Source organism: Heptranchias perlo, chromosome 6, assembly GCF_035084215.1.
Source record: "Heptranchias perlo isolate sHepPer1 chromosome 6, sHepPer1.hap1, whole genome shotgun sequence".
Lineage (NCBI taxonomy): Eukaryota > Metazoa > Chordata > Chondrichthyes > Hexanchiformes > Hexanchidae > Heptranchias > Heptranchias perlo.
Window position 1 is genome coordinate 100,804,268 of NC_090330.1, and position 12,850 is coordinate 100,817,117.

Consider the following 12,850-nt stretch of genomic DNA (forward strand, 5'->3'; position numbering starts at 1 on the left):
GGAGAAACTGAGACTTTGACATAAAATGTGGAACTCCCCCTCTCCCCCCGCCGCCTTTGGTGCGTGCGGTCAGAGGGCAGGGTTCAAAGCAGTGCAGCCAATCACTGGAAAGCCGCCGGCCCGGGCGTGCGCTTTCCCCCCCCCCCCCCCCCCCCATATTGTCCAATGGAACGTTGCGACTTTTCGTTCGGAACGTGGAGACAATGAGAAGGGGGCGGGGCCCGGCCAGTGCGGGGCGGAAGTGTTGCTGTGTTGGACATGGCAGGTTGTGAGGTGCGGCTGGCTGGAGGATGGGCCGGTGAGTGTTAATCGTGGCTGCACAGTGCACAATTCAAACACTGCAGGGCGAGGGACTCGGGGCCGCTGATGTGTTTCGCTGTTTGGGTGGGTGGGCTCATGCTATTGATCATGTTGATCTGCAACCTGGTTGTTACTGTTTAAAGTGAATATAGATTGGAAAGGCAGTCCTTTTGTCTATTTATCACAGCTTCCTTTGCTATGCCAGGTATAGTCTAGTGGAGCTTTACATCAGACAATAAATTGGCAACTATTAACGCCAGGTTAATTTTTGCTGAAAGTTACTCAAAGTTCATCCTTTCTAATTACAGGTTTTGACAACGCTGTCGAAAGAATTAGCAAATTACCCCAAGATTTGTTTGCAGAGGTGGTAAGTATTAATTTGTGAGCTAATATGATAATTTGATGTCATGAAGGAGGTGTTACGAGTTGTGCTGTTAAATGCCTTGTAAGACTATCTATGCTTTGTAAGAAGAGGATACTGATGCTGAAGTAGTTAAGTAGCTAGTTAAATCCACCTGTATCAACAAAATTTGTGCAATGACTTTCAGAATGTATTTCTGGTTCTTAAACTTGTCCAAAGTTTCGCAGTGAATCCAAAGTAGTTTATAAACTAAGAAAATGAAATTTCTTCCAATGGAGGCATGTACATGTATGCAAATAAAGTGCTAAGTTAAGTTTTTGTGCCAAAGGTGGAAAAAGTTCCATTCCACAACAGTGATATCCCTCAACTTTAATTTGATCCATTTTTGCTTGTGACGAGGTTGCAGCTATAACAACTAAACAAAATATTGTAGTCAAAAGAATTTACATGAAAGAGAAAACACATTAGATTTTAGAAATTAACAATAGCTATAATTTTTAAAAAATCAAAGCAATAATTATAAAGGAGGGTTTACCCTTTGAATCTGTTGATCAATTAATTATATTAGGTGCAGTATGGACAAATAATTTTGCATTCATCTACAAAAGTTTGTGCATTCTTGACTTTATTTTTGATGTATATAATATGTTTGTTAAATTCACAACAGTGCCAGCAGATCATGTTACACCTGCAATGCAAAACCCCTGGTGTGAATGCACTTGAAGTGGCTGAAGTAAGTTGCTGAATTTGTGAAATTTAATTTAAATGAAAGTTTATAGCCTTTAATGGCTTTGTTTTATTTTGATATTGGATTTTTGCATCTGTTCAAATGTCTTTATTGTTTTGTTTGAACCTCATGTAACAGAGACTTCAAACTGCTGGTGTTGAACTGGATTTGGAAGCGACGAAGGAGCTGATCCATGTTATCTCCTTGTTTTTCAGGTAGCAAGCATTGCAATATGTCTGCAGTTTCAAAATCCTGTTTTTTTATATATAATACAAATTTTCAAATTAATCTTTGTCACATTTGAATGTTCAGATTATAAACTTCATAATTTAACTAATTTTAGCTACATACCTTTTTAAAAATAGTGAACCAGAGTATTTTATTCACTTAGGTTGAATGATCAGAAGTAGCCATAATAATTATTGGAAAAAAGTTAACTGATGGTTAAATATTCAAAAAGTAAAATTCTAGACCATTTCCATTGAGTGTAATTGTAACTTGCCTCCCTGGCTTGAGATCAGCTAACTCGTCACAGATTCCAAATCAAGCCTAGGATTGTCTATTTGATTCTGTTCCGCAATTACTAAATTATCTGCTTCCCTCAGGAAGTAGCAGAAAAGCAAACGTTTCTTTTTCTGGCCTATCCAAGCTGCAGAAAAAAACAACGGAAATCCTCCCAGCTAGTTATACCTTTTGAAAATATAGTATTCTGGCTGTTCCATTTTTTTTAAAGAGGAATTTCTTTGTAATTTGTTTTGTTTTGCTGCTGAGAATTATTTTGCAATCTGGATCCGATCAAATGTAAATATCCTGCCTAGCAGTCCCATTTAATAATGCCCAGATAGTAATGTATGTTGATCAGAACTGAGTGAATGTTCAAAACAACACTCGGTTTTCTGCTAATATTGTCATGCTGTACTGTGCGTGCTTTTAATTTTGGTTTTGGATACATGAAAGTAAAACCTGGTGTTGTTTTCAACTGAACAACATTGATTGTGTCAAATGTGAAATTTAATATTATGAAAACAAAAATGTGTAAGAGGGTGGTCTGTAAATTTGGGTGGAGACAAATAAAGTAATGCAGTTAATCTAGACCTGGAAAAGGGCAGCTGTGCTTATTTAAATGCATTTTATCAGACAAGTTGAATTCTGTTTTAAGTGCAACTGCCAGAGAGGTGATGAGTTACTGGCTTCTGACTGCCTGGACTGCCCAACATTTGTTGCAAAGTATTTATTGAATGAACATGCACTCAAAAGTGGAGCTGGACAGATTCAGTATAGTTAATCTACAAAACATTGGCGAGAATTTTAACTCTCGCCGATCAGTGGGAAAGGAGTAGGGGAGCAGTTAAAATGGAGTGGCACCATATCCCACTCCATTCTCGACGATTTCCCTTTTCTTTAACGCCACTGGTTTTGATGGCAGATGAGGCTCTCGCTAGAACAGGTGGGAGCCTCGTTAGTAAATGCAGATCGGGGTCCCTTGTCATACATAGGGCCCCGATGGCATTTGAACCCTCTCCTGAGCGGGCATCTGCCACAGCTGCTCTGTCAGGCAAAGCTGTCGGGAAGCCAACGAGGCCACTAAAAGTAAGTGAAGAAACTTTTCTTTGTGAGGCCAAGAGAAGCAGGCATGTTCCTCCGGGCTCCACAAGGAAAGTTTGGAATTCTGTCTCAAGCCCTCAGAGCACTCCCGAGACTCACCTTCCTGCCAGCAGTCTTCTCTTGGTGCGGGCAGGCAGCCTTGAGGCCGCCCGATCTTTGTCAGCGACCAGTTAAAATCTGCCGGGCCTCAGACTTAAACCCTCGGGCGGGAATGTCGTCCATTCCCACTGGCTTTCTGCCAGAAGGTAAAATCGGCCCTATTGGTGTAACTTTGCATATCCCTTTTGTTAAATGATCCTGTCAACAAAGCCCTGAAGTGCTATAATGGTATATGCCGTATCGTACTGTAAGCCCTGGGAAATGCTGCTGTCCAGCAGAAAGCAAGTTAATTTAGTGCTGTGGCAAACTGAAAATAACAGCAGGTTGCCAGCTAGGCAAGTAGCACTGGTGAATTTCACTCTCTTTTATTTCCCCCCTGATTGCTTGGTTCTGTCTTTTTCTGCAGTCATAAGAACATAAGAAATAGGAGCAGGAGTAGGCCAATCGGCCCCTCGAGCCTGCTCCGCCATTCAATAAGATCATGGCTGATCTGATCCTAACCTCAAATCTAAAGAACACAAGAAGTAGGAGCAGGACCCGGCCACTCAGCCCCTGGGCCCGCTCTGCCACCCACAGGGCCTTGACCGATCCGAACTCAGCTTCATGTCCAATTTCCTGCCCGCTCCCCGTAACCCCTAATTCCCTTTACTTCTAGGAAACTGTCTATTTCTGTTTTAAATTTATTTAATGATGTAGCTTCCACAGCTTCCTGGGGCAGCAAATGCCACAGACCTACTAGTGAAGAAGTTTCTCCTCATCTCAGTTTTGAAAGAGCAGCCCCTTATTCTAAGATTATGTCGTAATTATATGTATCAGTTCATCCACTTCTGCCACTCCCATCGTTCTTTTGGCATTATTTATCGCATTATATATAATGTTGCATTCCTTTTAACTAGTGTTCGAGTCTCGCATTCTTTTGAGAAAAGAGTTGGTGTAAGGAACTTAACTTAAAATCTAACGGTAGCTTTTTAAAAAATTTGTTCATGGGATGTGGGCATCGCTGGCGAGGCCGGCATTTATTGCCCATCCCTAATTGCCCTTGAGAAGGTGATGGTGAGCTGCCTTCTTGAACCGCTGCTGTTTGTGGCTCAGTGGAGCGTACAGCTGAGCAATGCAGACTAGAAGGTCCCAGTTGTAAATATTGACTTGAGCTGGAGAATATATCCCAGTGAGCTGGGCAGAAAATAGATATAATGGTGGATCAATTCACAGCCTACAAATTGGATCCAGCCCACTACCTGTTGCGGTTCACTCTGCTTGCGTGAAACATCGCGACTGGCTCCTTCCACCCCCTTAATGCAATTCTAGGTGCCTCCTTCCTTATTGCAACTGCATGTTCTCCCTCTTTTCCCTTCCCAACGCCAGCTCTGGTGCCAGTTCCAATTCCTGCTTGCTACTGCAGAAGCCTGTGGCTGGGAATTCTCATGATATCGGGAATTCCTACTCCTGGCACGCAATAGCAAGAGGTAGGGGCCAGCACGTGAGAAGGCGGTTCGTTATATCGGAATAACCTGCGAAAAGTGATTGATTTGATTGTGGTAATCAGTGACTTTATCGGCTGCTTTGATGCATCTTTCTTAAAACTGGGGAAAAGTGCTGTTCACCTTCACCATGTGTTTGTATATTATCTAATATAGTACGAACACCCCTGAGTCGGTGGTCAGTGCCTTTTTTTGACCTCCGACTTGAACCTTTTACAATGCCTAATGAGATCAGAGGAGATGTATGCAGCACCTGCCAATTTTCCTGCTTCCTTCCCTTGGCAGGTCAGCTGCACAGAGCAATATGTCAGCTGAAGAACTCATTGTGAAGCTCACAGACAGCAGCAGTAAGTGGTCCAAGCAAGTGCTCCAAGTTATTCGTCATGTCTGGAATGAACAGGGCAAACAAATTGTGACACCAGAAGATGCCAAGCACATGCTGACAGTAGGACAGGTGAGATGATTGCTGATTTGCCCAGTATGTGCAGGCCTTTTGAAGCTCAAGTGTGAGTGGGTGTCTTGGATGAACAATCTGCATCCATTATCTTATCATATTTGGCCTGTTGTTTGTTACTTCAATATGTATATGTTGTTTTTGCATTTCATGGCGATTAGAGTAGCTGCCACTGTGTTACACCCAAAAAGAGAGGGGAAGGAGTACCAACAACAACTTGCGTTTATATTGCGCCTCTAACGTAATAAAACGACTCATGGTGGTTCAAAGGCGCGATTATCAGACAAAATTTGACACCAGGAGATTTTAGAACAGGTGACCAAAAGCTTGGTCAAAGATGTAAGTTTTAAGGAGCGTCTTAAAGGAGGAAAGAGGAGGAGAGGATTTGGGAGGGAATTCCAGAGCTTAGGGCTTTTGTCATTGCTTTTTGGAGGGCAACATCAGGATTACATTCTATACATTTATTCAGTTCTGGTTAAAACCTTACATCTACTTTTATAGTCTGTCTTAATTACCGCAAAATACTGTGGATGCTGGAAATCTGAAGTAAAAACAGAAAACGCCGGAAACACTCAGCAGGTCAGGCAGTGTATGTGGAGAGAGAAGCAGAGTTAACATTTCAGGTCAATAACCTTTCATCAGAACTGGAAGACGTTAGAGATTAACGGTTTTTAAGCAGGTACAGAGTGCAACTCAGGCTTGAGGAACAACACCTCGCCTGTTGATTAGGCACTTTACAACATTCCGGCCTCAATACTGAATTCCACAACTTTAGATCATAACTATCACTACCATTTTCTTAGATAGCTGGTAATGGTTCTGCTATAACCATTTACTCCTTCTCTGGGCCCATCTTTTGTTTCTCCACTTGTCCCATTACCACCCCCTTTTATTTCGCACCATCATCCCTTTTGTCATTTAATCACTCCTGCCCTCCACCCCATCACAGACTTCCCCTTTTGTTCGTTCTTCCTTTCTCCCCTGGCTCTGCACTTGCTTTAAATACTGTTAAATGTCGAACGTCTTCCAGTTCTGACGAAAGGTCATCGACCCGAAACGTTAACTCTGTTTTTCTCTCTCCACAGATGCTGCCTGACCCGCTGAGTGTTTCCAGCATTTTCTGTTTTTATTGCAGTTATGCCTGAGTCTAGCTAGTTTGCAGTACTGTACAGGTGTATCAGCAGGAGACTGAGAGCGACTGAGTCACAAAATTTATTCCATGAATTAGTCAAATTAAATACAAGAGGATCAAACCTAAACTCCATTATATCAAGATGTCCAATATATCGACGGTCAAATGATTAAGACTTCACAGTGTTTGCAAAAGGCTATTTGTACCTCCTCCGTATATTTAAAGCTTCCTACCTTTTCTCTTTCCTCCAAGCTCGTGGACTTGCAGTGGAAGCTGGGGATGGCAGTGAGTTCCGACAGCTGCAGATCTCTAAACTACCCCTATGTAACCATGATGCTGAAAGTAGCTGATTCCTCAGGAGAAATAATCAGCAGATCTTTCGAAATGACCATCCCTCAATTTCAGGTCAGTAGCCCAATTTTTACAAGAAAAAAGAAAGAGGCAAATTGCACAGAAATCCCTGTTTTGAAAAGGAGATCAAATCTGATATTGGTAAAATGTTGTGAAAGTGGATGCAGTTTTGCTGGCAAAGGAAATAATCTCGTAAACTTGAATAGAAGAGGTCAAAATTAATAACTTTATTAAAGAATAATGGATGTACTCACTGAGTCCACTGCACGTCTTTAATGTCCCAGCGTGCAGAAAAGAGCTCAGTCACCCTAGAAATTGAAGTTTTGTGGGAGACAGAAGTCTTGCACATTTTGTTCCTTAATGCCAAGCCTCTACACATAAGGAGTAAACTGACTGACTGAATGCAGATAGTGAAGTGTGGGAGGTTTTACCCAGAGTCATGGATTTTCCAAGGTCTGGCAGTGTGCATTGTAGATGTGGTGGAGGGAGAAAATTGTTGGAGAAAAGAAAGTCTTGCATTTATATAGCACTTTTCATGACTTCCAGGCATCCCAAAGCACTTTATAGCCAATAAAGTATTTTTTTGAGTGTAATCACTGTTGTAATGTAGGAAACGCAGCAGCCAATTTGCACACAGCAAGCTCCCGCAAAAAGCAACGAGATAATGACCAGATCTGTTTTTTAGTGATGTTGGTTGAGGGATAAATATTGGCCAGGACCCCAGGCAGAACTCCCCTGCTTTTCTTCGAAATAGTGCCATGTGATCTTTTACGTCCACCTCAGACGAGACGTTAAACTGAAAGACGGCACCTCTGACAGTGCAGCACTCCCTCAGTACTGCACAGGAAGTGTCAGCCTAGAGTATGTGCTGAAGTCTCTGGAGTGGGACTTGAACTGACAACTTCTGACTCGGGCGAGAATACTGCTGACAGCTGACACTGGATAAGTTTTATGATTTCCTTCCCCCCCTACCCCCCCATGAGTTATTTAACTTTTGGTATATAAACTGTACCTTTTTTTAAATGATTTATTTTTGCGTGAATGGAAATTATTTTAAATAGTGGATGTGTGTTTAGCACAAATGTGGCAGCAACGGATCAAAACAGTCAACATGCATTGTGATTCGGATAAATCAGACATGCACCAGATGGAACATTTTATTTCTAGATTAAAATTTGAGAGGGCAGCTGAACAGAAAATCGCCTTAGAAGCATTCTATGTTTAGAAATCAATCAAATGAGTTGCCTCGGAAGCACGATCTACTGACAGCACAAAACGAAAACCACTTCAGAAAAAGAACAGAGCTTTCTAAACTTCTACAACCCTGAAACTGTCCAGAGAGTGAGTGCGATCGGATTTAAAGAAATGTGAACAGGCTGTACCCAGGGGCACTGGTATTGCTTTGTTGCTATATTCAGGTACAATAGCAACAACTGTTGATGTGTCACCTCTTAATGTGGATAAACATCCCGTGTGAAAAGGAGTAAAAGAAAGAAAGACTTGCATTTATATAATGCCTTTCACAACCTCAGCATGTTCCGAAGTACTTTACGGCCCAATGAAGTATTTATTGAATGTAGTCACTGTTGTAATGTAGGAAATGTGGTAGCCAATTAGCACAGCAAGATCCCACAAACAGCAATGTGGTAATGACCGGATAATCTGTTTTAGTGATGTTGGTTGAGGGATAAATATTGGCCAGAACTCCAGGGAGAATTTGGTACTGAACCTTTGCGGGAAGATTTAGGCAAGGCAGCCGAAAGCTTGGCCAGCGATGTGTTTTGAGAAAGGGGTTAGAGCAGTGGAGGTGCTCCAAAGAGTAGAGCCAAGGTTCTGCCACCGAAGGTGGGGACGAGGGGAGTCAGAGAATTGGAGGGCATGAGATTTGGGGGAAATCCGAGCACTCGGCTGGGAGGCAAAGATATACTGATGGACCAGGTCAAAAATGGGAGGTTAAAGATTGGGCAGTAGCTGGAAAGACGGATGGGTTGAAGGCAAGCCTTTTGAGGGGGCGGGTCATGGCGGTTTTGAAAGGAAGAGGGACAATGCCTGAAGACAATCGAGAACAATGCTGGTGCGCTTTGGGACCAGGAAAGGCAGTTGGCAACATTGTTTTTTTTCTGCCTATTGGGGAGATCAGCAATATATATTAAACCCTAGGCTTCTCTCCATCTCCCCCCCACCCCCCCCCCCCCCGGCTCCCTTTGTTTGGGGTGTATCGCCAGGGGAGTGAAACTTCCACTCATCAGAGATGCACCCCTGACCCTGACTGATCTTCAGTTGTTGGTCATTTAAGACTATGCTACCTGCAAAAAACTGTTTTTTTTTAAAAAAAGCAAATTATGGGGCCTCCTCTTCAGTTATGCAAGGTCCAGCTCTCTAAGCGGTTGCTCAAATCTACATGTGGAAATAAAAATGGTGCCCTCACTGCCATCCTTTGAACACTGGGTGTCAGAGCCCAACAGGCAACTCCTACATCCAGTATTCAAAGGATGCAAATCATGAGAACCAACGTGGGTGGGCCTATCCTCTGTAAGGGTGGTGGGTCATGGTGGGGGTGGGGTGTGATTGTTAAGAATTTGGGTCTGTGCAGATATCTACTCTGGTTCAGTGGTGGCAGTCGCTCCCTTTAGTGCTCCAGTCAGCTGGTTCTTGCAGAGGTTGACTTCCACTGCTCAAAATCTATTGTCATGGTAGCGGGATCCAGGAGTAATATGAAGCTCCCCTGCGTTCTGGATCCGATCTCCATGTCTTGCACGCATGCGCTTTTTCAATCTCTCCGAAGGCAGACCAAGTTAACGCTAGGCGAGATGACATTTGGGTCCATTTTGTAAGGTGCTTTATTCTACAGTAGGCAGAACACTTGAATATGATGAGAGATACTTGGGTACAATCAGTATGACTTCTGTCCATGTGCTAATACATAAATAAATTAAGAACACATGTACATCAGCCCACTTTAATGTGCCCTTTATTTAAAGTGAAAACATACATGCGCCCTGATGAGGGCAGTGGTGCCCCATTTGCAGCCTGCTGCTGCTGCCTGACTCCTTTTGCAGCCTTTCTGCTGCTTCACCCCACTCCCTGACTTTTTATTGCTTTCCTAACCTCTGGGTGACATTTTTCGTCTCTCCGCATAAATCGGTAGTGAGACGAAAATTTGAAAAAAAAACCTACCCCTCCCTTTCGCCTGAGGTCCACCTGATGCAATTTTGGGCAGCTCTCGATTTGGGTGATCAATACTTCCCCCTCCGCCATCCCCTGAATCAGGTGGGAGCCTCATTAATATAGTTAAATCCTAAGGAGCGCTTGGAACCCAGATGTAATTTTGTTTTTCCATTAATTCGAACTTGGCATGGAGTGGCTAAACCAGCTGTGCTTGAAGGAACCACTGGAGGCTGCTCTGAAAACAGTAATGGGTAAGTGTTCTTTGTTAACCAATTTCCTTGAGGCCAGGATGGGCATGAATGCACGAAAATCATCCCACCCACTGCCAACCCTCCATGATCCCCTGGGATTGCCTGTCTGTCTCTTCTCACGGCCCCCGCAACCCTGGCTAACCATTGTTTAACAAGGCTCTGTCATCTTGGCTGATGAGACCCCATCACCAAAATCGATCGGGCAGCCTGATATATGCTCAATTTGAAAATGACCCCTACCCCGGTCTCTGTATTCATTCTTAAAAAGCTTCTCTCTCCTGACCCACAGAGATCAGAAGACGTAGAGATGTTTCTACTTGTGAAGGAGTCCAAAACTAGGGCTCATAAATACAAGATAGTCACTAATAAATCCAATAAAGAATTCATTGGAGTTCTTTACCCAGAGAGTGATTAGAATGTGGAACTTGCTACCACAAGGAGTAGTTGAGGCGAATAGCATAGATGCATTTAAGGGGAAGCTAGATAAACACATGAGGGAGAAACGAATAGAAGGATATCTAACCCAATTTATATAAAGTGGAGTGGGAGGAGGCTCGTGTGGAGCATAAACACCGGCATAGACCAGTTGGGCCGAATGGCCTGTTTCTGTGCTTTAAATTCCACCTAATTCTATGTAAGAGTTTGTTCGCACTAAAAGCGATGGATGTCTTCCTGAATGACCAGACGCTGCGAATAAATTGACCCCAGCAATGTGTCTCAGTTGAAACTAGACAAACTGAACTTATTAGTCAAAACCCGTCACCTGATCTTCTGTAGAATTGTCCTCAAAATAATTCATTTCTGTATCTTTACAGAATTTCTCCAAGCAGTTCCGAGAAGTGGCTGCCGTCCTTGATATGGTGTGAAGCTTGCTTCTGTTCTGACGCCCCCTCTAAGGCCTGATTCTACTTCCGTCACACAGACGAGAAGGAGGAGATAGTTCCAGAAGAGAACAGAAAATGACTGCACTCGGTTTTGATACGCATACTTGGGTTACATATTTTTTCCTTCACCACCTATTACTTTCCAATTGTTGGATATTAATAAATGTACTCCTTTTATTGTAAAACGAAGGAACTCCGGGAGAAGCAGGAAGCATTACCATGTATTGCCTGAGAAAATCCAGTGGAGCCCTCTTTAACATTTTGGATGACAAGTTGGGGGGAGCTTGGTTTATATAAAAAAACAAAGCTGGAACCTATATTAAACAGAGGAGCTCACTAAAAATGAGTAAAGTAAGAAGCGCATTTGTCGAAATGTCCCAGAAGAGGCACTGGTTAGCGCAACGGGCTTGAAGCCTTGTTTCACCTCGGACATGAATTTGAATCAGTCTCCCCTTGGATGAAAGCCTCGGTATGCCAGCCGTCAGGGTCTTGTGAAATGGGTCTGGATGGGTGCTGGTGCACACAATAAAAACCTTCACTAATTGGCACTAAATTGTCAGTTTTATTCAGGGATCAGTCGCAAGGATGACTGATGCGACAAATGGCAATGTTATGTGAGTGCTCTTAAATTGAAATTAAGTAAGTTGACAGTAAGGAGGAGCTATTCTCTGCAGTTAGTCAGGCCATGTTTCATGATGACATTAAGTATCTGTTTGGAATTTTTTTTGGAGTGATGCAGAGCTCCTATTCCTCGTACTGATATCTCTTATTTCAGGACCAAAATAACAGGTAGAAAGGGATGCAAGTATTAAATTGATGGTCATATATATTTGTACATGCATTATGTGTTGGAGTTTATTATAACACAGTTCTCACCTAGCTAGGTGTTTATAAAAGCAGATGTAAGGAATCTTACAACACCAGGTTATAGTCCAACAATTTTATTTTAAAATCACAAGCTTTCGGAGATTATCCCCTTCGTCAGGTGATTCACCTGACGAAGGGGATAATCTCCGAAAGCTTGTGATTTTAAAATAAAATTGTTGGACTATAACCTGGTGTTGTAAGATTCCTTACATTTGTCCACCCTAGTCCATCACCGGCATCTCCACATCATTTATAAAAGCAGGCCAGGGGAATTTTTTGATCTTTGAGGCTACAACCTTGGAACAAGAAAACGTGACCTGAAATAGTTGCTGCGATAACAAAAGCAGACCAGTTTCATGTGAATTGCATGTGGTTTCAGATTTCAGAATACTGTTGTCAGATTAGGATATTCAGTCTGTATGTCTGTGTTTCACTGGATTTGCTGCTGAAAGTTGTCTGCAGTGGGGAAATACCTGTCTCCGTTGTAGAAATCAATTAATGCTGCACTTTGAAACTCATTGATGTTCTTAGGAAGTGGATCCAAGATCACTAGAATGAAACGGCAGTGCTCACTGGGGATGTCACCTGATTCTGTTGAATCACACACAATTCAGACAGATGGTTTCTCTTGCACTGTGAGCAAATCAAATATTTTTCCAATCTTGGGATTCTGTTTTTGGAGACTACTGCAGATGAAGTAAATGTTGGTGTACCTGTGATGATGAGATCAGGGGGATTTAATCTTCTGTTATAAAATATAGTTGAAAATAAAGCTGTTTAGCTTTGATCTTAAGTTGTATGCAACTTCCCCTTTTGGACTGCCTTGGTTATTATGCTATTTCAGCAGCCCAAATAATCCTGCCTCTTAATAGTTATTGCAAAGTACCAGATTCTCAAACTTGTATATCCCTTTGAAGCAGTGGACAAATCAGATCTGCTGTAACCAGACTGTCAGATTATTATCTCCATCTCCTCCCCTGGCCTGTGCCTCTTTCTATCCATTGCTTAACATTACATTTAAAAATTACAAGCTATTATGCAATTCTAGTTTTACTTTATGTCTGAAATGTTTGGTTATGTGGAGAACCCAGGCCTTAGTCTTCCCTTAGCTGTGATGTGGAGATGCCGGTGATGGACTGGGGTTGACAAATGTAAGGAATCTTACAACAC

General features: G+C 42.5%; 1 protein-coding gene across 2 annotated transcripts; it reads left to right on the plus strand.

Moving 5' to 3' along the window:
- Positions 1 to 195: 195 nt before the first annotated feature.
- Positions 196 to 11,366, plus strand: commd6 (COMM domain containing 6). 2 transcript variants are annotated; one of them, XM_067986531.1, is made up of 7 exons: positions 196 to 298; positions 609 to 667; positions 1,329 to 1,394; positions 1,527 to 1,603; positions 4,859 to 5,027; positions 6,412 to 6,564; positions 10,745 to 11,366. In XM_067986531.1, the coding sequence occupies exons 1-7, from the start codon at positions 259 to 261 to the stop codon at positions 10,793 to 10,795; spliced, it is 615 nt and encodes a 204-aa protein (XP_067842632.1). In that variant the 5' UTR covers positions 196 to 258; the 3' UTR covers positions 10,796 to 11,366. The 2 variants fall into 2 exon arrangements, with proteins under 2 accessions (XP_067842632.1, XP_067842633.1); XM_067986532.1 differs by lacking the exon at positions 196 to 298 and adding an exon at positions 404 to 505.
- Positions 11,367 to 12,850: the final 1,484 nt, after the last annotated feature.